Source organism: Tursiops truncatus, chromosome 20, assembly GCF_011762595.2.
Source record: "Tursiops truncatus isolate mTurTru1 chromosome 20, mTurTru1.mat.Y, whole genome shotgun sequence".
In the NCBI taxonomy this organism is placed as follows: Eukaryota; Metazoa; Chordata; class Mammalia; order Artiodactyla; family Delphinidae; genus Tursiops; species Tursiops truncatus.
The window spans coordinates 33,630,238-33,656,839 of record NC_047053.1 but is presented as its reverse complement, the minus strand read 5'-3'; the positions used below and the strand labels follow the sequence as shown (position 1 = coordinate 33,656,839).

General features: G+C 36.5%; 1 protein-coding gene across 10 annotated transcripts in view; it reads right to left on the bottom strand.

The window, feature by feature from the left end:
- The window catches only part of SPAG9 (sperm associated antigen 9), a 150,280-nt gene that overhangs the window by 23,465 nt on the left and 100,213 nt on the right, over positions 1-26,602 (bottom strand). For all 10 annotated transcript variants that reach the window (XM_019944358.3, XM_019944359.3, XM_019944361.3 and 7 more), the window contains 13 exons: positions 22,843-23,050; positions 22,197-22,296; positions 17,325-17,446; positions 11,107-11,164; positions 9,277-9,429; positions 8,757-8,808; positions 6,608-6,738; positions 4,124-4,180; positions 2,955-3,128; positions 2,299-2,428; positions 1,358-1,447; positions 940-1,107; positions 307-478 (listed from right to left, as the gene is read on the bottom strand). In XM_019944358.3, the coding sequence (XP_019799917.1) occupies positions 307-478; positions 940-1,107; positions 1,358-1,447; positions 2,299-2,428; positions 2,955-3,128; positions 4,124-4,180; positions 6,608-6,738; positions 8,757-8,808; positions 9,277-9,429; positions 11,107-11,164; positions 17,325-17,446; positions 22,197-22,296; positions 22,843-23,050 (1,615 nt within the window). The remainder of the gene's footprint in view (positions 1-306; positions 479-939; positions 1,108-1,357; positions 1,448-2,298; positions 2,429-2,954; positions 3,129-4,123; positions 4,181-6,607; positions 6,739-8,756; positions 8,809-9,276; positions 9,430-11,106; positions 11,165-17,324; positions 17,447-22,196; positions 22,297-22,842; positions 23,051-26,602) is intronic.

Sequence of the window (26,602 nt, the reverse complement as noted above, 5' to 3'; positions counted from 1 at the left end):
TAAACCAATGTTTTAACATCACATAATATTTAATATACAACTTTAGAAGGCCTTCCCTTACTATTCAATCTAAATAGCCCCTTGCCCTCTGCCACCCACTTATCTTCTCAAATTTCCATTGTTTTACTTTCTTCACAGTATCTGAAAATCTCTTTGTTAGTCATTTGTTTCCAGTTTATTTTTGGTCTTCACCAACTAGAAAATAAACTCCGTGAGAGAGTGGTACATAACTATCTCCAGTAACCAGTCGGTTCTTGCCAGTAAGGAGCTGTGGACGGTGGGAAGAGAGGAGCATGGTACTCTTACCTGGTACACTTGCTATACACAGAACATGAGAGTTGCAAACAGTGAAACTATCTAGGATGTTGCCTGGTTGGACAGCATCAATAATGATAACTTTTGTAGCTGAATGAGTGCTGGTACAGATCCAGACTAGACTGGATAATTCTTCTTGATTTTTTAACTCCTTCTGCTGCTCCTGCATAGGCAAAGTAAGGAAAACGAATGTTTAAAATGAGACGTATGTGTAAATATCCATGCGGCTGTGCCTCTACACTAAAGGACAATACTATTTCAAGTTTATTTCCAGATTATTTGGAAGGCTGAAAGTATAACCACCTTTCAACAATAATTAGTAGACTAAGAACTAGCAGTTAAAGCAGATCAGTGTTAAAGCTGTTGTATATCTTGACTGTGATGATTGCTACATAGGTGCATACCTTTGTCAAAACTCTTTGAACTGTATCCATTTAGAGCGTACATTTTATTTTATGTAAAATATACTCCAGTAAAACTGATTTAAAAGAGAGAGAGGGCGGATGAGGAGTAAGCAAGGGCGTAGTAACCCCAATTAGAAGTTGGACCCAGAAGTAAGTTTGAGATCAAAGAGCTAAGCAATTAGTCTCAGAAACTGGGTCAATTGTTAGTGTAAGCACTTACCTTAAGTTCCTGATCTAACTTGTCTAAACTGCTCTGAGATGCACTTCGCTGTTCACTGCCTTCTGCATCCAAACCAGCAACATCCTTGTAAAAGACACTCGCTCCAACCACAGAGCCACCGTCTCTGGTCTTCCCACCTGACAAACTGACTCCAACAGCACACCACAGCTTTTTTGGGTTAAAAAAAGATGGTATTAAGTCACTTTCTCTCTAAAAATGTTTACAACTTTTCACATTTCTTTAAAAGATCTAATGATTACAAACAGAGGGCTCTAAAAATATTCAAAGTATTCCAGTCTAAAACTACAAAATGAACAATAACCTTGCCCACGAAAGTAGAATTTAAACTTTTTTGGTTTTAGGAAAAACTTCACCAAGATTTTAAGCAATATTACCATTAACTTCAAAATTAATTTACCTTCATTGATGTATCTTTTTCATCTAGAGGTCTGAGATAGACAGGTACAGGTAAATTTTTCATCTTATTTTCCCCTTGTCCATTGGTTACCTAATAATTGGGGAGGGGAGAAAAAGACACACTGGGTAAGCCTCATCAAAAGTGAACTTACAGGGCTTCCCTGGTGGCACAGTGGTTGAGAGTCTGCCTGCCGATGCAGGGGACATAGGTTCGTGCCCTGGTCCGGGAGGATCTCACGTGCCGCGGAGCGGCTGGGCCCATGAGCCGTGGCCGCTGGGCCTGTGCGTCTGGAGCCTGTGCTCCGCAACGGGAGGGGCCGCAGCGGTGAGAGGCCCACATACCGCAAAAAAAAAAAAAGTGAACTTACAGAACCACTGAGACATGGACAAGCACTGCTGTAACATATTTATTCTATGAAGTCAAGTTCAAGTTAACTTTGTCATTCTTATTTGAAAAATAAGCAGAAAATCAAGTGGCAATTAGAGAAGATAAGATGCTGCTTTGGGAGCTCAGAAAAGATACATTAACTCACAGACCTGTTAGTGCACACGTGTGTGTGTGTGTGTGTGTGTGTGTGTGTGTGTGTGTGTGTGTGTGTGTGTTAGGGGTAGGGAATATAGTAAAGTTCCTGAAGACCTGAATTTTTTTTAACAAAATCTTCAAATATTAAAATAGAATAGGATACCCCAAGTCACATGTACTCAGCCACCTCCTATTGACCCCTCTCCTTCCTCACAGAACTCAGAGTCATTTCTCTTGAGCTGAAGGGCTCAAGAAAACCGCCTAAAACCCAGTACCCTCAATACTTCTCTAAACGTGTGCCAAATCCATGCCACTTGAAACTGAGCAGATTGGGACGTGTAGTTCGAGTCTTTCATGCCCAGGCCTACTCCTCCCCCTTGCATCTCCCATTAGATGCTCTTACCATGTTCAAACGTTACCTGTTTGTACTTTTGAGGCAGACTCCAGCCAAAAGCCTGCACTCTACCATCTTCCTTCTGAACATGTGCCTTTACCTGACGATACTGTTCTCTCTTCTGTTCTCTGCGTGAGGCTAAACTAGCTTCAGTTCTAAAAGGGAAAGAAATTTCCTTTTTAAGTTAAGTGAATATAACAACAGCTTATCTCCCCTCCCCTGCTAAAATAGCATAAATAACAAGAAAAAATTACCTTGTGTCAGGCAGTTTACAGACACTATATAATTTAATCCTAACATCTCTAAGGTAGGTTATCATACTCATTTTATAGGTAGAGACACTGGGGCTCTGAGAGATTACCTTTCCCAAGTTCATCTACCTAGTGAGGAGCAGGGTCAGGATGGAAAGCCAGTTCCTTCTGACAACAGAGGAAATGATCAAACAACTAGGACAAGGGCTTATATAGGTCTTCAACATTTCTATTAATATTTATCAATGTTGTCAAACTAGCAAAAAGGAGATTTTAAAACATTTCTCCTCTTTATGAAAACTAGGAGCAACGTACTTAAAGGCAGTCAAGTTATAGGAATAGTTTCTTTATAGCTGATCTGATAAGGGGCAAGAATATTCTGAACTGTTAAGTTATTTAGGGTGTAACCGCTAGTCTGAAAAACACTTACTCTTCGCTAAGGAAATCAAAGGCTTTGGACTTATCCCCTGGGAGTTGAGATAAGGTGCTGCTTCTTTTCTTGACGGAAGGAGTAACGTGAGAGGTGGGTGCATTGTACTTCAGATTAACCGGTGGTTCAGGCTTCTTAGTAGTGTTACTTGAGGAGCTGAAAAGTCTGCTGAAACTAAAAGGAAAATGAGAGGATGTGTGTGTGCAGTGTGTGTGTGTGTTACATGCATGGTTAAGAACAATCCATCATTTTCCACAAATTCCAGAGAGCTTTTACAAGGAAATGAGTTAGAAACCAGCAAAAAGATTTTTTGTAGTTACACACTGCAACCTCAGCAATAACTCACAGCCAAACTCAGACATTCAGGAAAGAGAAACTATTGCCTAGAATGGCAGATCCCTGTTCTTTAATTAGCAACCCTCATAATGAAAGGAAGGAGCTCTTGAGTACAGGGAACTTCTCGTAATGAAGAAATAAAATAAGACGGTTCCTTTAGCCAGCCAGTGGTTGTTAAACAGCAAGGTTATGGCTGCACGGTTTGAACAGAAGCTTAGTAAGCCACTTCTAAAAATAGTCATAATAAAGTACTAGAACACATACTACCATTTTAACACGTACCTTATACATTTTTTTAGTAACCTCAATTTAAATAACTATTTTCACATCCACTCAAAAAAGAGAAAAAAACCTATTTCTATTAAATACCAGAAAAAATTCACCAAAAAAGGGCAAGTTTTAAGCACAGTAAATGCACAGTACTTCCAGCACAAACACAGTTCAAGTCCCAAACGCACAGGTACACACACAACTCAACCCCACAAACACTAAATTTCTAATCTTCACTTTGTAAAGATCCTTACAATCACACAACCAGTGAATCAGTAACTTTAATGGGGATCCAGAAAACTATCAACTCTAAAAATAATTCCCCATTATTGTATTTAATTTAGTAGAGGATTCCACTAAATGCATAACCAACATGATGCATCTTACGATAGTCCTCAAGAACAGCCTTACCGAGCCGGCATACTACATACCAAAAAGAAAAAGTTCAGTTTAGCTATATACCCTAAATTTAAGAAAGAAAGCAAAAAGAAAGAAATCATTTGTGAAAATAAATTTTGATTCTAATCTCATCTCAGAGTCTTTGTGTGTTTTTAGATACTTACAACTGCCAAATGCTTGACCTTTTTTTTTCCTGCATGGCTGGATTTTCTCTTGATGCACTACAGGGAAAGGGAAAGAGAAGGGGTGGGAGACAGAGAGAGAGATGTTTAGTGAGGTAGTCTAGCTTTCTATCTGAAGAACGAGGGACCCAAGAAGTTCATGAAATACATGGAGGAGAGTCAACAATGTCAGCAAATAGTTACTTCGACCTATTGTGTCAGTCAGTCTGTTAAGGCCGATACAACTAATATAAATAAAATTCCATCCCTCCCTCAAAGAGCTCAGACTACTGATAAGAGACAAAATTATTATCTGGGCTGGACAGATAGCCAACAAGCCTGAATGTTACTATTTCAATTTTTTATTGAAGAGATATCCTCCAACTTCCCTTTTTATTAAAATATTGCATTGTAATTCCCTGTCTCTACATAAAGGTACCATTTGTTTTACACTTCCAGCTCTCAAAAATTAGCTTGTAACTTTAGTGTTCTGATGGGTCATTTTTCACAGGACTAAAACTTTTCCATTACTGAAAAGCTGACCAGGGAAGAAAATAAACTGCATTGGGACTTCCCTGGTGGTCCAGTGGTTAAGAATCCGCCTTCCAATGCAAGGGACGAGGGTTCAATCCCTGGTCAGAGAACTAAGATCTCACATGCCATGGGGCAACTAAACCCACACACCACAGCTACTGAGCCCGTGCGCTCTGGAGCCCACATGCCACAACTAGAGAGAAGCCCGGGCACCGCAACTAAAGATCCTGACACAGCCAAATAAATAAATTAATATTTAAAAAAAAAGAAAGAAAAGAAACTGCATTGATTCAATAATTCGACAAAATTTCAAAAAGAAAAAAAAAGGCACTGCAAATTGATTTAGTAAGGTTGTAAGGTTTCTGCTATGACTGTCAGAGTCCCCTTTTCATTTCTTTTTTTAAGGACTGAATTTAAAACATATTTTAATTCAATGAAGAAAGTTAAGCCACCATTTTTATTCACCTGTTGACTACCATTTCACTGCTAGAATTAAAAATAGGAATGAAAAGTGGAACCTGACTATATGCCTCAGTTTTTTAACTATTCACTCATTATTTATTCCATATCCCTTACAAGCTGGAGTTAAGAACATATTTGTTAGTATATTAGTTTCTCTGTCCAATAAATAAAGATTAAGATAGTAATCTTCTTCCTTCTTAGCAGCTACAAGGAATTACAACTTTTGCAAATTGTAAATGTGCTATACAAAATGTTTTTATTACTATTAAGTAAAGGACATAATCATAAGGAAGTAACAGTTGGTGGTTAGAAAATATTTTCATAAACTTTAAAACAAGGTGTCAGCGTGTACTATTATTGGTAAATCTGATGTGACAATCCAAACTGAAAAATATGGGCAAATTAGGGGGCAACTAGTTTACAAACTTTTCGTGAGCTCTTTCTAAAATTAAAATAAGGAACGCTGCTACTGAAGATATGACCATTAGATGGCAGCATTAGGTGAGATTTAAGATCCAACTTACAAAGATGTCAACTGAAGGTTGCTTTTTGCATGACTACTCAGAAAGTGGGGGGGTGGTGGAAATCAGGAAGTTTACAGGAATATTTTACAGGAAGTCACTGACTATGACTGATTTCGTTCCCTATGTGGCAAATGAAAACTTTACCTCTTCCTGACATCACTGCAAAAGTAGTGTCAGTTTCTACATTCTTTCAAAAAATGACTAAAGAAATTTTCACATATTGAGGTGTGGGGAAGTATTCTGGCTTATACATGATTTAACTCAAATGTTATGTGAACTAAAACAGCCTATTTGTGGCCTATCAAACATATACTGTACATATGCTTTCATTATTAAAGAAAAGGGTGCACTGACCAGAAGTAAAGAATGTCCATGTTAAAGATAAAGATGAAATGCCTCCCTTCCTGGGACACCAATGCTGGTACTCACTCTTTTCACGATAAGACTCCCTTCCCAGGTGTCAAGGCCATACTGACTCACTGTGTACACGCTTATCTGGTTTTTTTGAAACCTTGAAGGAATGTATCTGTGACTTGTTTGATGTTATTTGTTCTGACAAGATATAAAACTGTGCTGAAACCCATGCCTCTCCAGAGCAGCTCCTCAGAGATATCCAACAAGCTGTCTCCCAGGCTGCAGTCCTCCACTTGGCTCAAATAAAATTCTTTTCTATTCCAATTATAGATTGTTTACTGATTATTTTCATCGACAGACCATCATTTAATTGCCCTTTAGAGGTTGTGGGAATATTCTCCAAGAGGCCTCACTGGCCCAAGAGGGACCCACTTTGATCACATTCTGTTACTAACTGCTAGTGTTTCTTTAGACCTCTCTTAGTAAACAGAGCAATGGGCTTGGATCCCCAAGGCAGGACTCTAGCTCTGAATAAAGAAATGAATATCAGTAAACAATCAGTAACCTAGTAAACAAAGAGGAGAAAAACACCAGAGGTACTTCTCATACAAACCGAATCATCTCTGTCCATCGAACAGCTTCCTGAAGCTCCATCAATCTCTCTTTATATTGGTTTCTCTCCATTAGAACTCGGGCCATTTCTACTCTAGTAAACCGCTTCCTTTGGGCTGTGGGAATATCACTCTATAACGAAAAGAAGACTAGAGATCACTCTGGGAGCCTGTATCTGTTTTAGTGTTATCGCAGACTTAAGTAAAAATTTTAAGCTTTTAACATTCCTTAATTTCTAATCTAGTGGATAACAAAAAAAAAGGTCTAATAAAAACAAAATCAATAAAGAGATATACTTAATTATTTATGACTGAAAAAAGTAGACAATTTAATTCTTCAATATAAATACAAATATTTGAATATATTATAAAGGAAATACAAAGAATAGTGCAGATTTTGAAGAAAAACAAAAAGGCTGTTATCTCTATAGATTTAATACACTCGCCTGGAAATGTTGTTCTCACAACAGTATTTTAAATCCATGTTCTATAACAAATACTAGTTATTCAGAAAATAGTTACAAGTAAGTTCCTAAAGGGGTTCATTTATCTCAAACTACCAATCTACATACACACTCAAAGCCAGCAAAAAGCATAAAAACCTGTTGGCTAGCTACCAAGGTACCCAATGCTAGGAGTCACTAAAACACCAAAAGAAATATAACAAGATGGAGACAACTGTATTAACCAGAATTATTATTAGGGAGAATAAGGAATGTGAGCATGGTACGACCCCAAAGGGGCATGCTCAAGTCAACTTCCTTCTACTGCTGATTTCTAAAGGCTCTTCTGGAGAGGAAGGTTGGGTTAACTGTAGGGCTTTTGTTTTGCTCAGTGCAGTATGCACATTTTGAATCACAGCTGAAAGGCATGGGACAGAAAGAAAGAGGCTGAGCTTAGCTTATCCCTCAGCAGTCTCCTTCTTTGTCCTCCTGCTGCAGAACTTAACCTCTCCTTTAAAAAAAAGTCAAACAACAAATGATCAAAGGATTTTGAGTTTGCAACACAGCAATCCCACTACTAGGAATATACCCTGAAAAACCAGAAGACTCTCACTGTAATGTTCATAACAGCATTGGTGGTGGTAGTAAAAAGCTGAAAATAACCTAAATATTCATTTACAGGAAAACAGATACAGAAATTGTAGTATATTCATAATGGGATATTATAAAGCAGTGAACATGAATGAACTATACCACTATACTACAACTAGGGTAAATATAAAAAACATAATACTGAGAAAAAGAAGCAAGTCTCCAAAGCTAAATACATATAAAACACAAAAACAGTGAAAATTAACCATACCTTGTAAGGATACATACATGTGTGGTATGATAAAATTATTTTTTTTCAAGTTAAGAAAACGATAAATACAGCATAGTAGTTTCCTCTAGAGGGAAGAGCATAGGGTATCTTCAATGTTTGATAATGTTCTAGTTCTTAGGTTAAATGGTAGGTTCATAATGTTAATTTATTATAATGTTAATTATAAGTTATTATTCATAACTTACATGTTACATATATTTTTAAATGTATCAAATATTATATAAAAACACAAATAAGAGATTGAAGGGGCACAAAATAATCATTCTGATCAGGACATCCATATATCTCAAGTTTGATACTTGACCGGCAAACACCTGTGACAGGAATGATACCCTAGCTACTGACAGAATAACTGGCATGCTAATAACATTGGCAAGAAGTTCATATTTATTCTTTTGTATTTATATGTTGACAACAATATGGGCTAATTGCCTAGTATTAAAGTTTCTAGACTTTACCTTTTTATGTTTAATACCATTAAACTATTTTTATTCTTAAGGTTTTCATATATTTCTAAGTTAAAATTTGAAACAAAACAAAAACAAAAAACTCCAAAATATCCCACCAGGTCCTTGAGCTTGAATAGGCAAACACAAGTCAGAGCACAAAGCCATGGAGGAAAAATGAGCACACTGTGCGTAGCTAGAAAGCTTAGCATCTGGATACTATGTGGGAGCACAATCTAGACTATTCATGATCATAAGCACGATTTTAACTTTTTCTTTTCATCTTTATAATGCTATACCCAAAGCTTAATTAACAAGATTTCCTCAAAATACCAAAATATGGTAAGTTAAGAAAACAAGTCCAAAATTATAAACCTACATCATCATCATCTTTTGCTTTTTGCCTTGCATCTTCAGCCTCTGCACGAGCTCTAGTGGGGGGTAAAAAACAAAACATGTTATTTGAGTTGACCTCACCTTTTTAAAGAATAAAGAACAGGTCAAAAATTTTAACTACCACTAAATGATTATTTTCCTTTTTCCAAACAGGGTATTTAGCTGCTTTCATTTAGGGGAACATTATCATAGCACTGTTCTCAGAAAACCAGGCATTAAAGAAAAGGAAAATAATGAATGTTTACAGTTTCCTGATTAGCAATATTTGAACAGCTCTCCTAACTTCTTTCACATCATGACATGCACAAAAAATTATAATATTCAATAAATGGAAGGGTCTGTTCAGAGCAGAGGCAATCAGCCCAGCACTTAACCCTATCCCAGGCAGCTCTGGGGCCTTTGTGACGAGAGCGCTAAAGGTAGCAGTCTCGGGGTTACACCTATAACCTTGGTGGCACACTGGCAAAGCTTGTTTGGTTTAGAACAATATAGTGAAAACTTACTTCCTAAGCTCTTCCTCCAATTCTCTGTTCTTCTCCTCTAGCTTCAGCTTGGCTTGTTTCACAGCCTCCAACTCCCCTTGCAGCACGTCTTTCTCACAGGTAAGTTCATCCACTTTTGCTATCAAATCATTCTTCACTACATTCAACGCATTTCTAAGAAACACATATTTCAAGAGCACCATTACAAGTAAATATTCTTTCTATCTCACAGCTTATTTCTCTTGTAGACTAAAGTAACTACAATCATAAGGCTAAATAATGACTGAAACCTTCGAAGGTATTCTACCTGATGTGTCTGTAGATAAAGGTTTAAAAAAAAACCCCACAAAGCAATGGTCTGTTTTCTTATCAAACAAAGAATAAACGGAGGAACTTCCCTGGTGGTCCAGTGCCTAAGACTCCATGCTCCCAATGCAGGGGGCCCGGATTAGGTCCCTGGTCAGAGAACTAGATCCCACATGCTGCAGCTAAGAGTTCACATGCTGCAACTAAAGATCCCGCATGCTGCAGTGAAGATCATGCGTGCCGCAACTAAGACCCAGCGCAGACAAATAAATAAATATTTTTTTAAAAAGAAGAATAAATGGATAAGGCAAGGCAGACCACTAAATTATTAAAAAGTCAGAATTAAATAAAATTAAACTTTTAACAAATAGCATCCAGGACTTCCCTGGTGGTGCAGTGGTTACGAATCCACCTACCAATGCAGGGGACGTGGGTTTGATCCCTGGTCCGGGAAGATCCCACATGCTGCGGAGCAACTAAGCCCGTGCGCCACAACTACTGAAGTCTGTGTGCCCCAGAGCCTGCATGCCGCAACTTCTGAGCCCACGTGCCTCAACTACTGAAGCCGGAATGCTCTAGGGCCCGTGTGCTGCAACTACTGAAGCCTGTGCGCCTAGAGCCCATGCTCCGCAACAAGAGAAGCCACCCCAATGAGAAGCCTGCGCACCGCAACAAAGAGCAGCCCCCGCTCGCTGCAACTAGAGAAAACCCGCACACAGCAACGAAGACCCAACGCAGCCGAAAATAAATAAAATAAAGTGGTTAATTAAACAAACAAACAAACAAATAGCATCCATAAGGGTACCGTTCTTAATAAGTTCTGAAAAGATATTATCTAATCAACAAAGTAAAACTAATCCTTGAATTTACCTTTAATAATTAATAAGAAAGTCTAACCTTGAAAAAAATGAAAAAAAAAATCTAAGATCTAGCTCCTTTTGCGTATCATGGACATAGGACGTCATTAGAGCTACATTCTGTTTTGGATATACACAGATGTTCCAAAGTTGCTCTGACACAGCAAATTTACAAAGGGGCCTGATCTGCTTTTCCACGTAACTCAGGACCCACTGCACTAAACAAAACTCCAATGTGTTTGAGGGCCTAAGTAAGACTCCACAAATTGCTACTATGGAGGAGAGTTCTGAAGAGGTGGGCCGCATATAGATAAAAACATTTATGCAGAAATAAAAGAAGCCCCAAGAGGAGAGAGAAGAAAATAGATATCCCAGGGGAGGGAGCAAAAACCACATAGGACACATCCAGAAGATTAAGAGAAAGGCATGGATACTTGCAGGGTAGAAAGGAGATCAAAATCTGTTTCTGAAAAGAACAGAGTAATGAAACACACCATCAGTGAAATTAGGTCTCATTAACTATTTGCTTGTGTACGTGTGTATGCACAAGCCCACACACAGAGAAGCGGAAGGACGTGGGGTAGTGAGACTGCATTCGTGCTATGTTAAATTAAAGATGTGCCATTGAATTGGGTGAGAAGAAAATTCAGTATCTTTTGTTGCCTGTTAAAATTTTGCATATACTTACTTGGTTTCCAACAGTTGTGTATTTTCCAATATAAGATTCTCAACTTCACGACCCATTCCTATCAAAGAAAAAAGATAAAAACTTTGAAAATAAATTTATTAAAATTATATAAACTTATAATAAGCTATAGTCTCAAATTTTATTTTATAAATTTTATCTGTCCTTTAGTAATCTCGTTTTGTCTATAATTTCATTTTATGTATCTACTTGTATGGATTATAAAATTATAAATAATTATCTACCACAAAACAAAGCTAAAGATTTTCTTAGTCTGTATTTTGCTTCTCATAGATAATATTTCAAAAGAATGAAGACTTTTCTGCCAAATATTCTAAAAAGTAGCAGTATTTAGGGGGAAAAGAGAGTAGCATTAATACGGATCAGAAATCATTTCTAAATCACACCTGTTATTGCAGGCTTTTGCCTAAAAATTAGGTCTTATTAATAGAGAACAGGAAGAAACAAGAAAGACCCCAATGCAGATGAAACCTTACCAAAGAAATTATGGTCTTAAAGCCCATGCATTCCATGTAAAGCAAAAACAAAGAACAAGAAATGTTTTATGTAAGAAACAGAATGAAAATAGATCATTAATCTGTAGTTTTAGCCATGATATGAAAAACATCTGAAATCACAATGTCATGATTTAACGCATAATGATGTGCAAAAGACAGAAATCAAGGTGATTTCCTTCATTCATAAGGATGTTCTGATATGTTACCAATTCTTTTGCAAAATAAAATTGAATATAATTAGAGTGAAAATCCCAGATCAATAATATAAAGATTTCTTCAAAGTGCCACCTCTGAAATGATAATGCTTAGTGGTCAATTTATACAATCATGCTTAATAATGTAATGAGTACTGTAAGGTAGGCGGTAGAGCATTCAATGCAAGATCCAACGTAGTGATCTTTAGGGAGAAGAAAGCTATTTAGTTTGCTACTCACAAGAAACTGAAGAAATCAAACAACACATTAGGGAATATACCTCAGAAAGTTACAACAGAGCAAAGCAAGCACAACAAAAAACCCATCACTCCACTAATATTGGTAAATCACATACAATGGAAGTAATATTCATAACCCACCTAAAAAAGGAAGTAAATAACTCTAATGAAAACAATGTAAGTTAAAGGAGTTAACATGTCTCTTTATTTTAAAAAAAGGTAATATTTCAAATAACTTAAAGATAATTTAAAACGCAACTAATCTAGGAATGCTAAAAGTTCAATGCTCACATATGGACTCATATTTTGTCTGTATTATAATTACCTCAAATATTCTTAAAGAAGAAGGTACTTCTGCCATGAAGAATAAATATCAGAAACAGTAGCTTATTTAATCATCTACATATTTCCAAAAGCTGAAAATAAAGACAAACTAAAAGTTTCCAAATTCCAATTTAAAAATGAATTTTGACAAGATATGTTGAAATATTTGCTTTAAACACTAATGTTAACTTTTCAATAAAGCTATAGAGTCAAAAGAAATATGGTTAAGGTTGGGTGAAAAAAGTTTATATAATGACTATGTTTGCTAAACTCTCAAGCACATAGGGAGATAAGCATAAAAGCTGAAAATATATGCAGGGGGGAAAATAGTTGAGCAGAGAAAAAAAAAAGAGAAAGCATTAAATGAGAACAGCAGCCAAGACCACCTAGCTTAAAAAGCAGTAATATTAAAGAATTTAAAAGCATACACACCAGAATATTCCCCTGGGTAAGCAGCCCAAGAGAAAAAACGAATGAGAATCTCAATTAGATTGTTTTCAGAAAGCAAGATCTACACTCACTTATTTCAAAATGAGAGAGAGGAGCCAATAAAATTGAAAAGATGTGGAGAAACCAAACACAATAAAGTATAAATATTATAAATAGGAAAAATTTTTGAAATATGTACTCTATGGAAATCATATCCTATAATGTAGTTTCTAGAGTTTACACCTTCCCAATGAAGAGTTCTCCTAAAATCTAGTGTATAAATTTAATATATAACCAATAGGATCGTCCAAAATTTTCACTTTGAAATGTATCAATAAAAACTAACTAATAACTATAAGAAAAACGTAACTTGAAGTGGCCCCATTTCTATTCATGACTTCAACTAAGCATAAACTTAGGTCTGACATATTTGAAAACCTTACCTATTAAAACAAGCAAAAAAACTGCCTGACGGTTTTAAAAATAGACATCTCATTTGGATTTTAGCACTGATTCTCAAGCTCAGTCCATAGATGGGCTCTGGATTATCTGTCACTTCCTTGAGAAAGTATACACAATTTTATCTATTTCTGTATGTGCACTTTTCCAAAAGTACACTACTCTCTTACAAATTCTCCTGTAAAGGAGTTTTAATTCCAAAAGGTAAAGAAGCGTAGGTTTAGAGGTGAAACAAAACTGTTAAAACTATTTAACAATCCATTCACTTAGCTGCTGTGCTATGTCCCAAAGACTCAACAGTGAGCAAGAGATATAGTTGTCTTTGCCACATTGAGCTTATCGTCTAGCCAGAGAGACAGGCACACTAAAAAACTACAATAAAGTATTATGAAGAGTTGCATAATAAACTGCAGTCCTATGGGAATATGTTTCCAGACAACTGAGCTTTAACTAGGGGATCAAGGCAGAACTCCTGGAGGAGGATATTCCATTTAATCAGAGGCAAGAAGGAGATACAGAGACAGATACATAGATTTTCTTTTTTAAGAAAGGACGCAAACAATCCTTCATGACTGGTTTTGAGGGAAGTGTGAGAGATTTAGGATGGAGAACTGAGTTGATGGTGAGGTTATTCACTGAGGTAGTATATGCTGGTATAAGAACAGCCTTTGGGGACAGGACAATAAAGAAAGATGCTGATGAACTGAGCTTTAGGCATATCAACTATAAAGTTCTACAAATCATCTTAAAGATGTCTAATGGGCTGTTTGGAAGTAATAGTCTGGGGCTGTAGAAAAAAATCTTGGACGGAGAGAAAGACTTGGGAGCAATTAGCCATGAAAGCCAAGAAACAAGAGCAAATCAGACCTCCCAAACACGGAAGCAAGACTGGGCCAGGAACATCTGAAAAATGGGCGGAGAAAGAGGGTCCTGCAAAGAAGACTGAAAAGAAATAGTCAGAGGCAGGAACGAATGCAGGGAAGTCTGATACCACAGAAACCCAGCAAAGACCGTTTTAAAGACAAATGCTATTTGAGAAGTCATGTGAAATAACTTAGAAGGAACAGCTGGATATAGCAAACAAGAAGTTGTTTCAGGGAAGGTTAGTGTGGGGCAGAATGCCAGATTGTAGTCAGATGAGGTGCAAGTGGGACTGGGGAAATCCTCCCAGTTAAAAGTAGCCACCCTTTCAAGAAGTCTATTTTGTCCACTGGTGTATCACAAGCATCTAGAATAGTGCCAGGCTCATAACAGACGCCTACCTCACCGATATTTCTGCAAAAAAGCACGCCTGGAAATGGGAGAAGAGTAAGTGATAGGGTGGAAAGGTACTAAAGATAGGGAGTCAGAGGAGGGCAGTAGTTTTATTTTAAAATGGAAAAGACCTGAACATGTTTAAATGATAACAGGAAGAAGTTAGTAAAAATAGTGAAGTTGAAAAAATAGAATTTAATCAAGAGAATGAAAATCTCAAGAGTAGGATGCATGAATGTATGATTTCCAAGTTCTAGAACGTGGCCATGGAGGGTAAGTGACTAAAGTGAATAGAGAAAAGGATCATTGGAAATAAAGTCAAGGGATGAGACATCAATCAAGATAAAGGACAAATTCTGGGGGATTATCTCTTTTAAATTATTAAAATCTGAAAAAAAGTAATCTAAATACTGACTACATGCATAATGATTTCAAAAACAAGGGAAGAGTTTTACAACAACACAGCAATTAGAAAAATGAATAATGAGTTATAGAAATGGACTATGTACTTATTTATCAACCAACGTTCATTTAAGGAACTTTGTGAGAAACAATTTTACTAGTTTAACTATGTTCCATTTAGTGAGTATTACACTGCAATTACTATCACTGAACTGACCAGAAGAGAAGCCAAGGAAAAACTATGTGCCTTGGAGATGTCATTTAACATCTTTGACCAAAAGTATTCATGTAGGCTTAAGTCACTACACTTAAGGTGATATATTAAAACTTCTAATCTGGAACATTCTAAAGATAAATATATCAATATCTGCAAAAGGGAAAAGACAGTAGTTTACAGTCTATTTCTTTTTTTCAAAGTGGAAAGGAAATCAGAATTTTGCTTTTAACCTATTTATTATGCTTCATTTTCTGACTTAAAGAATGGAAGCTTTCGGAAAATACTTGATTTAAAAGACCACAATTATTTCTAAGTACTATGTGGCTTCTTAACTCTACAGGGAAGAAAGTTTGGGGCCAATAACCTCAATAATGATATTACTCAATACTGGATTATAAGGAAGCAGAGTGTACAAAGAACATTTAAAAAGTACTTCATTCTGGTTAAATACAAAGGGGAAGCAAGAAGGAATTTTTTTTAGATGATGTATATTGATTCTGGTGGTGGTTATACAACTCTATGCATTTGTTAAAACAAAAAATTGAACCTCACTGTATATAAATCTGAATATAAGTTTAAACATTAAAAAATTCTTCTTTCTAACATTTTTTTGCATCTGCCCCTCAATTTTTGCCAGGGAATCAGTTTCTTAAACCAATCAAATCTTAAAAGGAACTTTTCATGCATAATTTAATCTTAACAAAGAGTATAAATTTAAATGTAAAAATGGAGTGCTCCTTAAGAATCAATCTTTTAGCCTTTCTTGAGAAATACAAGCTCATTCAATTGCATCCAACGTTTTACTAAGACTTTAATGGTGGGAGTCTATGTCTAACTCAGTTTTGTTTATGTACTTTCAATCTCTCTTACTTTACATAAGACTGTGAGCTCTGTTTAGACAGAACTTGTATTTCCTTCAAAAAATATTTGTCGAGGACATAACTAGTAACCAATAAATTTAACATAAATGAATGCAAGTAACACCTCTCTAGGTTCACAAGAACTGACAAACAGCACCTTTTGAGAACAGTGTAATCTGTACTGAATTTACACTAAGGGATACAAAAAATGTTTGGAGACCAGAATCCATCCCAAAGGCATAGATTTTTTTTAATACTATAACATTTTCCATTTCTGTAAGGTCTTAAGTTATAAGAAAGGCACACCAAAGCTAACTGACATGTCATGTAAGTTTTTTTTTTGGCCACGCCTCATGGCTTGAGGGATCTTAGTTCCCCGACTAGGGATTGAACCTGTGCCCCTGCAGTGGAAGCACAGAGTCTTAATCACTGGACATCCAGGGAGTCCCATTCATGTAATTATTGTTGAAAGGAACTTTAGGGATCACCTAGAGCAGAGCAAACTTTTTCTGTAGAGGGCCAGATGGTAAATATTTTAGGCTTTGTAAACCACATAATCTGTTACAGACAACTTAACTCTGCTGTTGTGGGGTAAAAGAAACTATAAACAATCCGTGAAAAATGAGTGTGGCTGTGTGAACTCTACTCGTACACATAGGAGGTGAGCTGGATTTGGCCCATGAGCCGCAGCTTGTCCAACTCTTGAACTCTTTCTTTTTATGCACAAAGAAACTAATGCCCAGAGAGGTTAAGCTATCTGGCAAAGGTCACCAGATAAATAGCAGAAGAGCCAAATGCATTATCCTTTTCAAACCAGATATTCTTCAACAATACAAACTCTAAAATGATTACATTTCCCAAAGAGCTAAAACAGAATACTCTGTGAAATCTCAGAAAAATCAAGTATTATAATTTCTTATTTAATTAAGGTCAACAGGATTTAATGAACGCTATTTAAGACAGGAATTACCTATCCATCAGTCCATAAATCTATACATCTATACATATACCCCATATATACATATATCACTGTGCTTCTTCTATGTAATACTGTTCTCAGAATATAGCAGGAGTTCAATAAATTGTGTGACATGAATTCAAAATACAAACTAAAATGTAATTCAATTCTAGGCACATCCATAAGTGAACATATTCTCATTTAAAACTTTCATCATCTCAAAGAATACATTCTTATTAATTATGTAAAAGTGCAATAACTCTGCCCCACTGGACAGTTAGAGACATTTTAAAGAAATTTTCAATTAAGTCATTTAAAAAATCTATTTTTAAAACAGTATGATACTACTTCAGATAAACGATCATACCTAGTAAATCTGCTCCTTCATCCACATCTCCAATTAGACCTGAACCAGCTGAAGATAGTTCTTCAAAGAGAGACTCTGTATTGCGATCAAAAGCTTTGTTCTCTATGCCTTTGGTGGGAGTGCTAGGCAGAAAAAACCAAAACCAAATCAACAAATAAGTGAAAGATGTTTTCAACTGTGCAAAATGAATACAAAAGGCTAAGTTACATAGGAATTTTTAACCTGTAATTTACATTTCATATAAAATATAATTTAAAAGGATTTCTCAAGGGTGTCATAAGAGATTCCCATTAAACTCCACAGAGAGAACTGTTGATGAATATATAGAATGTTTTTGCAGTGAGATCCTAGCAAACACAAACAGTAAATGGCAGCTAAAAGAGAGCACTACTCTGCATTGTTCAGGCGCTGGTCTAAGTCCTTTCACAGACTACCTTACTAAAACCTTCACACCTACTCTACAAAAGATCTGCTGCTATTATCCCAACTTTACAGAAGAGGAAACTAAAGAGGTTATGGAATTTGCCAAGATCATCCAGCAAATGAGTCAAAGAGGCAGGACTCAAACCCAAGCAGCCAGGCTTCAGAATCCATGATCTTAACTACCATGGTCCACGTTGTCTGGGTATAAATTAGCATGGCCATTTTATTTTTCTTTTAAGGGCAACTTGGCAATATCAAAATTTAAAATGTAAATACCCACTGACCCAAGAACTTGATGTTAAAAAAATTCCTACAGGGAATTCCCTGGCAGTCCAGTGGTTAGGACTTGGTGCTTTCACTGCAGTGGCTGGGGTTCAGTCCCTGGTTGGGGAACTAAGATCCCGCAGGCTGTGCAGCGTGGCCACAAATAAAAAAAAAAATCCTACAAAGCCCCTGTCACAAGAAGGCAATTATGTACGTAAAAGGATGGTCAGAGTAGCAAAAAGTTGAAACAACCCAAGTGATCATTAACAGGGCACAGATGAAATAAGTTATGGATATACCTAAAAGTTTCAACTTTTAACTTTAAAAACATTAAAATACAGCTTTAGAAATGAAAGAAACCCATTATATAAAGGTGCTTTTTATAAAGCAAGTTGCAATACAGTATGTATAATATAAGCCCTTTTTGCAGGGGTATGGAGGAGAATGGGGAAATGTACGTGTTTGTGCATTAGTGTTACATTAATAGAAAAAAGTCTGCACAGGATTTCCAGTTAAATACGATGGACACAGTCATTTATCACCCAATAATTCAGAAACTCAACTGAAATGACAGTAAAGGAATTTAAAAAGTATACACCCACAAGGACATAGGGAACAGAAAAAGAAACTACAGCAGATGAAATGTGAACAAAATTATATAAGATAGAAAACAGATGGGCAAACAGTAGAAATTGATTTAACAGACCAGACAAAGCTTCAACTTAAGCCATTAGTGTTTAGGAAGGAAGTCAGCATGCTGCCAGAACCCCTGAAAGGCTCAGGAATTGAAGGAACCAGCAATCTGCAGAGAGAAGCATGCAAGAGGGAACATAAGATAGAGGGATGTGATGAAAGACAGCACAAGAAGCTATATGAGACCTAAATCCAACCCTCCAGGACAGTGAGACCTCCCTTCTCCTGGCATTGCTCCCTGAACAATGGAAGCCAAGGTTAAATGTTATAGGCAGAAAACTGGAGAATCAATGTCATTTACTTAAGTATGAGCAAAACAGCCACAGAGAACCAGACAATCAAAGAAAGCCTCTATCATAAAATTGAGTCCAAAACACTCAGAGTAAAAGGAGACAGTGAATGCAGACAGCAGCAAAAACTTAAAAAAAAAAATTTTATTTTATTTTCATAATAAAGTTACATCCGTAAGAGAACTGTAGGGTGTTATAAAAAGTACCTATCCAAGAAAAACAAAAAAACTTTTAGAAAAAAAATTGACGAAGGTTGAAAGAGAAAGTTGAAGAAATTATCCAGAAATTATAACAAAAATAGAAGAGACAGAAAAGAGGGGAAAAAGGGAATTGTGAGGGTCAGTCCAGAATGTTCAATATCTACCTAATAAGTGTTTCAGAAAAAGAGAAGAAAAGACAACAAAAAGGAGAAATAAGAGAAAATTTCTCAACGGGGAAATATGAATTTCCAGATGAAAGGACTACTGCAGATACAAAAGAAGATGCCTACATTGAACACATCATCATGAATTTTTAAAAAGGAAAAAACAAACAAAACAACAACAAACTGGGATAAAGATCCTAAAAGCTTACAGAGAATATATTAAAAAAGCAAGAATCCAAATGGCAACACTCCACTAAACATGACAATGAATTAATGTCCTCACAATTCTGAATAAAAACTTCTGAAGATTTCCCAACCTGGAATTCTATATCCAGCCAAACTATCATTCCTTCAAATGACATTTATCACATTCAAGTTCTCAAAAAACTTACTTCCAAAACAGCCTTTGCCAGGAAAGCTAGTAAGAATATTTCTGTCAAAACAAAGGCATAAATCAAGAAGCTAGATGTCATGGTATCCAGGAAATAGAAGATGGAACAAAGGAGAGAAGTGAAAAGAATTCCCAGCATGAAAATGAGGGCAAATTCCAGGACCAGAGCAAACACAAAAATGTCTGCATTGGAGAACGGTAACAGAAGGTTCCAGGAAACTGGTTTTATTTATATTTGGCCATTTTGAGAATGTTTACATTTATGATTTGCAGGGTATCTGTTAGTGAAGTAGTGATAGGTATGTAGAAACCTAAGCAAAAGAAACAAACAGAACAAAACCAAAAAAACCCCGAGGCTTTACTAAATTAAAGAAAAACAAAGTTGTAAAAGAAAGGAAATGTAATCATAGTATATTCTGTGGCTAGGCTGTTATTAGTAATTATATAATCGTAATGATATAAACAATGAATGTTAATTTAACAGAAACTGAGATATAATTATATTGGGAGGATGAAAGGAAAGATGATGGTTTAAAGAGCTATGCCCTATAAAGTCAATAGCTAATATTGCAGCCTTTTTTAAACCAGGACTCCTCATTTGATCCACAGGATACAGAAAATGATTTGAGTGACTATTTGCTCAATTCTCCCAAAGAAAGTATATAGCTAGTACTGTTCTAGATGCACAGGAGTATAAATATTTATTTATTTATTTTTTGGCTGCAGCGGGTCTTAGTTACGGCGCATGGGATCTTTCATTGCGGTACATGGGCTTCTCTCTAGCTGCGGTGTGCAGGCTCAGTAGTTGCAGTGTGCACAGGCTCCAGAGCATGTGGGCTCTGTAGTTGCAGCACACAGGCTCTCTAGTTGTGGCACATGGGCCCAGCCGCCCCGCAGCTTGTGGGATCCTAGTTCCCTGACCAGGGATTGAACCGGCATGCCCTGCATTGCAAGGCAGATTCTCAATCACTGGACCACTGGGGAAGTCCCTGCACAGGAGTATAGCTAATTCATTATATACAAGGGGTGCCTTAGGGCATTAGGACTTGATTTTCTCACTGAACCCCAACTGAGAAAGAGAGAGACCAAGGAAGAACAGCATAGGATGTGATTTAGATACCTGAAGATAAATACCCAAAGAGACCTGAGAAGTGATAGAGACTGCCTCTTGGGAGTGGGAATGAGGGGTCAGTAGGGGTAAGGGCCTACTATTGCCCTTCATATTTTGTATTATGATTTGACCTTAATACTGCCATACATGCTTTAGTCTAATAAAAATGTTTTTGATTTTTAAAAACAGGTTCAGAATGACAAGAGCGCACAACTGTTAGTAAGTAGCTGCATCTCTTAGGTTTAGGAGAGGATGAATAAGAAGCAAATTTCACTTTTTACACTCTGCATTGTTTAATTTCTTAAGTAAACAATAAAGAAAAAAATCTTTTAATAGAGCACAGCCTTTGAAATCAGAGTCCTAGATTGAATCCCAGCTCCACCTCTTGCCAGCTTGGTAACCTTGGACAAGTTACTGTACAACTCTGAGCTTCCTTATCTGTAAAATGGGGGGGAAGACATCAACCTCATATGGTTATAATTAAGATAAAATGATATAAAACAATAATGAAGGTAACAATAATGTTAGCTAACATTTATTGAACTGGACACTTTGCCAATGATTTAACATATATTGATTCATTTACTCCTTACAGCCATCTGAAGTATTATCATAATTCCCTTTTATGGATGAGGAAACTTACCTCAGATTCAAATCCAAGTCAGGATTTGAATGCATGTAGTCTTATTCTAGGCTCATGCTTTTTAACTGCTACTGCATATGAGGTCTAGCAGTGATCAAAAAAATGGCACACATTTTTATGGCCATTGTTAATTAATTAAAAAATAAAATTTATGGAAGAAATTAAAAGGCAGCAGCTCCTGTGTGACATTCTTGAACATCAATATATTTCAGATGATCTTCATTAAGATGATACATACCATTCTCTTCTAACCTCTAAATAGCCTCCCCATGTAAAATGATACTAAAATGAGACTAATTTCTTCTAGTAATGAGATCATTACAGTTTTGAAGGGAATACATTGTCTTCTTCCTGATTGGGGGAAGGAATAAAGTTTCTTCAAATTATATTTTCCCCACTTTTGCTGTTATGTTTTTCCCAGTTCCACAAAGTAGGGAATACTCCTTGGCTGTCTTTTTTCCCCATCCGTCCACATGCTCCTAGTCCCTGATGCTGCAAAGGTAACACTTCACAGAAGATTTAAACTATGTACAATATCCAGCTTCAAAAAAGACAAAACTGAAATATAACATCAACATTTCTTCAGCAAAACATTTGAATGCATTTTATCTGGTCAGAGACCAGGGGACAACAGTGTGCTTTGGGAGAGGGGAAAGGGAAGGATAAGATGTCCTAATCGGGCTTTTACAGTACCTTGAGCCTTTATATCCACTGAGATCTTTGTCCATATCCAACTCAGGAGTGGATTCAATGATTGCCTGAACTTCTGACTTCTCTTCATTTTCAGCAGAGTCTTAGGAAAGAACAAGATAACAAAAACAATGCATATAGCACATACTGCCCCTGTTATGAAAATTGCTTCTATGGTTGTAAATACATCATTTGATCATAAAAAATTTTAAAGAGTTGATTCTAGGAAACACAAGGTTAGACAGACAATATGTCATATATTCAATTAACAGTAAATATGAGCAACTAAAAAATAACCAAAGGACGTTTTCATTTGTGTTTCTCTGGACACAGTGCAGTGTACACCAGGCCAGAACTCACTGTTTTCCTTGTATTTAAGGGGTGAAATACAGAGAAATTAAAGACAAAGACTAATGACCTAAGGTAGGGAACAGAAAAAGAATGTCCTCCTGCCTTTCAGGCTCTCAACCCCTCAGCCACTGCCCCACCACTTTTCTCTCTAAAACTTTATGTAATCATCACATCTTAAAGCTTATTTACAATTGAATACAGTTTTATAAATCTATGGCAGTAACACCCCAAAGATGTCATATCCACATCTGGATTTACTGAATACTTTGTCAGTATGTAAATAAGTAGGGTCACTTACCTGTTGATACATTTCTAGTTTCTTGGACTACCTGTACTTCAATATGCTTGCTTCTCTCTAACTTATCTGGTGTATCTGCAACCTTCACAAATCCTTCATTCTCTTCATGTAAGGGAGTATCACTAGGAATTGCTGCCACATCTGAAGCAGTTGTTGATGCTGGAGTGGTAGCTTTAGATCCTCCCTGGCTGACATCAGAAAGTTCATCCTACGAATAAATATAATTAGGGAAAACATTCTGACAAGTAATTTATTTAAAACTATCTTTTAAATGGGTCAAGAAACTTGAAAGAAAATTCTATTAAAAAACAGTAAGGGCTTCCCTGGTGGCGCAGTGGTTGAGAGTCCGCCTGCCGATGCAGGGGACACAGGTTCGTGCCCCGGTCCGGGAAGATCCCATATGCCGCGGAGCGGCTGGGCCCGTGAGCCATGCGCCTCCGGAGCCTGTGCTCCGCAACGGGAGTAGGCCACAACAGTGAGAGGCCCGTGTACCACAAAACAAAAAAAAAAAACCAGTAAGTCGGGCTTCCTTGGTGGCGCAGTGGTTGGGAGTCCGCCTGCCGATGCAGGGGACAGGGGTTCGTGCCCCGGTCCGGGAGGATCCCGCATGCCGCGGAGCGGCTGGGCCCGTGAGCCATGGCCGCTGGGCCTGCGCGTCCGGAGCCTGTGCTCTGCAGCGGGAGAGGCCACAACAGCGAGAGGCCCGCGTACCGCAAAAAAAAAAAAAAAAAAAAAAAAAAAACAGTAAGTCACTGATTACCAAAGGAAATCAATAAATAATCTCTGCAGATTATTTTCAAGTAATTAGGAAATATTTAAGCAATCATGTTTTTCCAGACATACATGAGATTCTTCTAAATAGAAGACCTGAAGATAAAAGTAGAGTGGCAGTATTAGCAATAAAATCATACATTACTGTCATCATCAGAGTTTGTAATGGCAGTCCTAATTAGTAAAATCATTTGATAATAAAGACTTGTTTCCAAACACTTAGAGCATGTACTGTGTGGTAGCTACTCTAAAACAGCAATGGAATGACAAGATTCTTAATCTCAGGATACAGTTTTGTAAACAGTGTTCTTAAAACATCCTGTATCCAGGGAATTCCCTGGTGGTCTAGTGGTTAGGTCTCCGTGCTTTTACTGCCAATGGCCCGGGTTCAATCCCTGGTTGGGGAACTAAGATCCTGCAAGCTGCAAGGCGTCACCAAAAAAAGAAAACAAATCCTGCATCCAGATCACTTGAAGTGCTTGTAAAAAGGACAGATTCTAAGTCCAAGCCCACACTTTAGGCAGTGAGATCAGGTAATCTGCATGTTTAACAAGCAATCCAGGTCATTTATATATAATCATTAAAATTTCACAGCTACTTCTAAGATCCACAGATAGGCTTCAAGAAGTACATGCCCAGACTGAAAATTTATGCAAACATTTATGTACAATGAATTTTTCTAGGAAAAGAATCTACAACTTTTATCAGATTTTCAATGGGGTTTGTGACTCCAAAATAATCAAAAACAGCTGTCCACTAGCTACCAATAACGAGGCAGTTCTGTACAGCAAAGTACCCAGTCTTAAAGAGAATGGGACAAAATGTTTAGTACTAGTAATGATGATGATGATGATTAGGGTGAATTTAGTGAATTCACCAAATGTATAATTTTGGGTAAGTTATGTATTCTTCCTATAGCTATGTTTTCTCATCTGTAAAATAGAGATAATGGTACCTAATTCATTGGATTATTCTAAATTTTTCTGTATAAAGACTTAGCGGTGTATTCACACATACCAAGTGTTTAAAATGTTGGCTATTTATTACAATTTATAACAATACATTATGCACAACTTTGAAAATCTGGCAATACATGCTTTTGGCCTAAGGAGAAAAAAAGAATATATAAATATATTAAATTGTGCTATGGTGGGGGATGATTATTAGTGATTTTTATTTCCCTCTTTAAAATTTTCTCTTTCTTAACTTTTAAAGAACATGGTTTAAAATACATTATAGCTAAATCAACTATAGTTCAATAAAAATAAAATAAATTATAGCTATAAAAAGAATGGAATAGAATCCAAGCAATTAAAAATAACTAACACTATACCAATCTTACACTGTCTGAGAGATTTAGGTTATTTTAAGTGCTGAAAAGTAAGAGGGTGTTCAAGGTTAAGACTCTCTTCAAGTATAAGAAAACATTTTTTGACATATAGTCAACTTACACATGCTATGATGGACAGCAACTACAATGAAAGTAATCACACTTGGAGAACTTAACCATCACCAAACCTCTTAGCTTTACAACATTAAAATGTTTCATCTCCATTTTCTTCTCTTAATATTTTAATTTACTATAATGCATTTTGATGTATGGCTGAACTAATATAAATCAATTACCAGATGAGAACAAAGGGCATGCAAAAGAAAATATATTCTCTATGGCAAACCGAGAGCTCTTTATCCCTTCAATAGTCCTCCCACCCATACTCTTCATCCCTATCCCAGGTTTTTGGAGGTTATTCCCCCCTTATTTTTGTTTTTAATAATGAGAAATCTATAAAGTCAGACTGTGACCTAGCATGTTGTACTCACTAAGAGTTTTGAGTATCTTAGCTCTTCTGGTGGGTTTAAGCTCTAACACGTGGATAAAACTCAAATATTTGCTGAAGACCGTCATCCTAGTAAATTTTTGCTAGGCTCATTTTCTGACAGTTTATATTGTACTTGGACTTTTATAATAGTTGGTCAGCTACTGATTATTTATTGCTCATCAACATTTTAAGAAACATATATATCCATGACAGATGATCCATTTAGCAAAAACAAATCTCATCTGAGATTCAGAATCTATCAAAAGAAAAATGAAGTGGCATATCCATATTAGCATACAATACTTACTTAAAATGAATTTTCAATGACATAGGAAAATGTTATGTTAAATTGGAAAATATATATACTTTTAAGGAAATAATCAGAGATGGACAGAGGATGTTATTTATAACAGCAGAGAACTGAAAACAACTTAAATGCTCCAAAATAGGAAATTAAGAAAATTATAGAACATCCATACAACAGAATACTATGCAGCAATTTAAAAAACTGTGTTGTAGAAGAATACCTACTGAGATGGAAAATATTCACAATATTCTGTGAAGAGACTGGGGACTAAAACAGTTCTGTATAGTATAATCAACTAAGAATGGCTAGAAAGAGCTATGTCAGGACACTCATGACAATTCTAAAAGTGGTTGCCACTGGGTAGTTTGATAATGAGTGACTTTTGCTTTTACTATGCTCTTGTTAGCACTTCTAAATATATATATTTTTAAGTAAAAGAAAATTATAAAATTCAGAATATAAATCTATGTATGAAGTATGGTCTCAAAAACAATTTCTACTTATTTGTTCGTATGGCTGCGTTGGGTCTTCATCACTTTATTTATTTATGGTTTCTCTTGTTGTGGAGCACGGGCTCTAGGCACGTGGGCTTCAGTAGTTGCAGCACTCGGGCTCAGTAGTTGTGGCGCACAGGCTTAGTTACTCCACAGCATGTGGGATCTTCCCGGATCAGGGCTCGAACCCGTGTCCCCTGCATTGGCAGGTGGATTCTTAACCACTGCGCCACCAGGGTAGTCCCCCAAAAACAATTTCTTTAGGTATATAAAGAGACTAGAGATAGTAAGTTTTACTATAACTAGATGAAATTCTCTTTTCAATTTGAAAGTTTTGAGAAAAGAAAACCATTTATACTATTTATGAG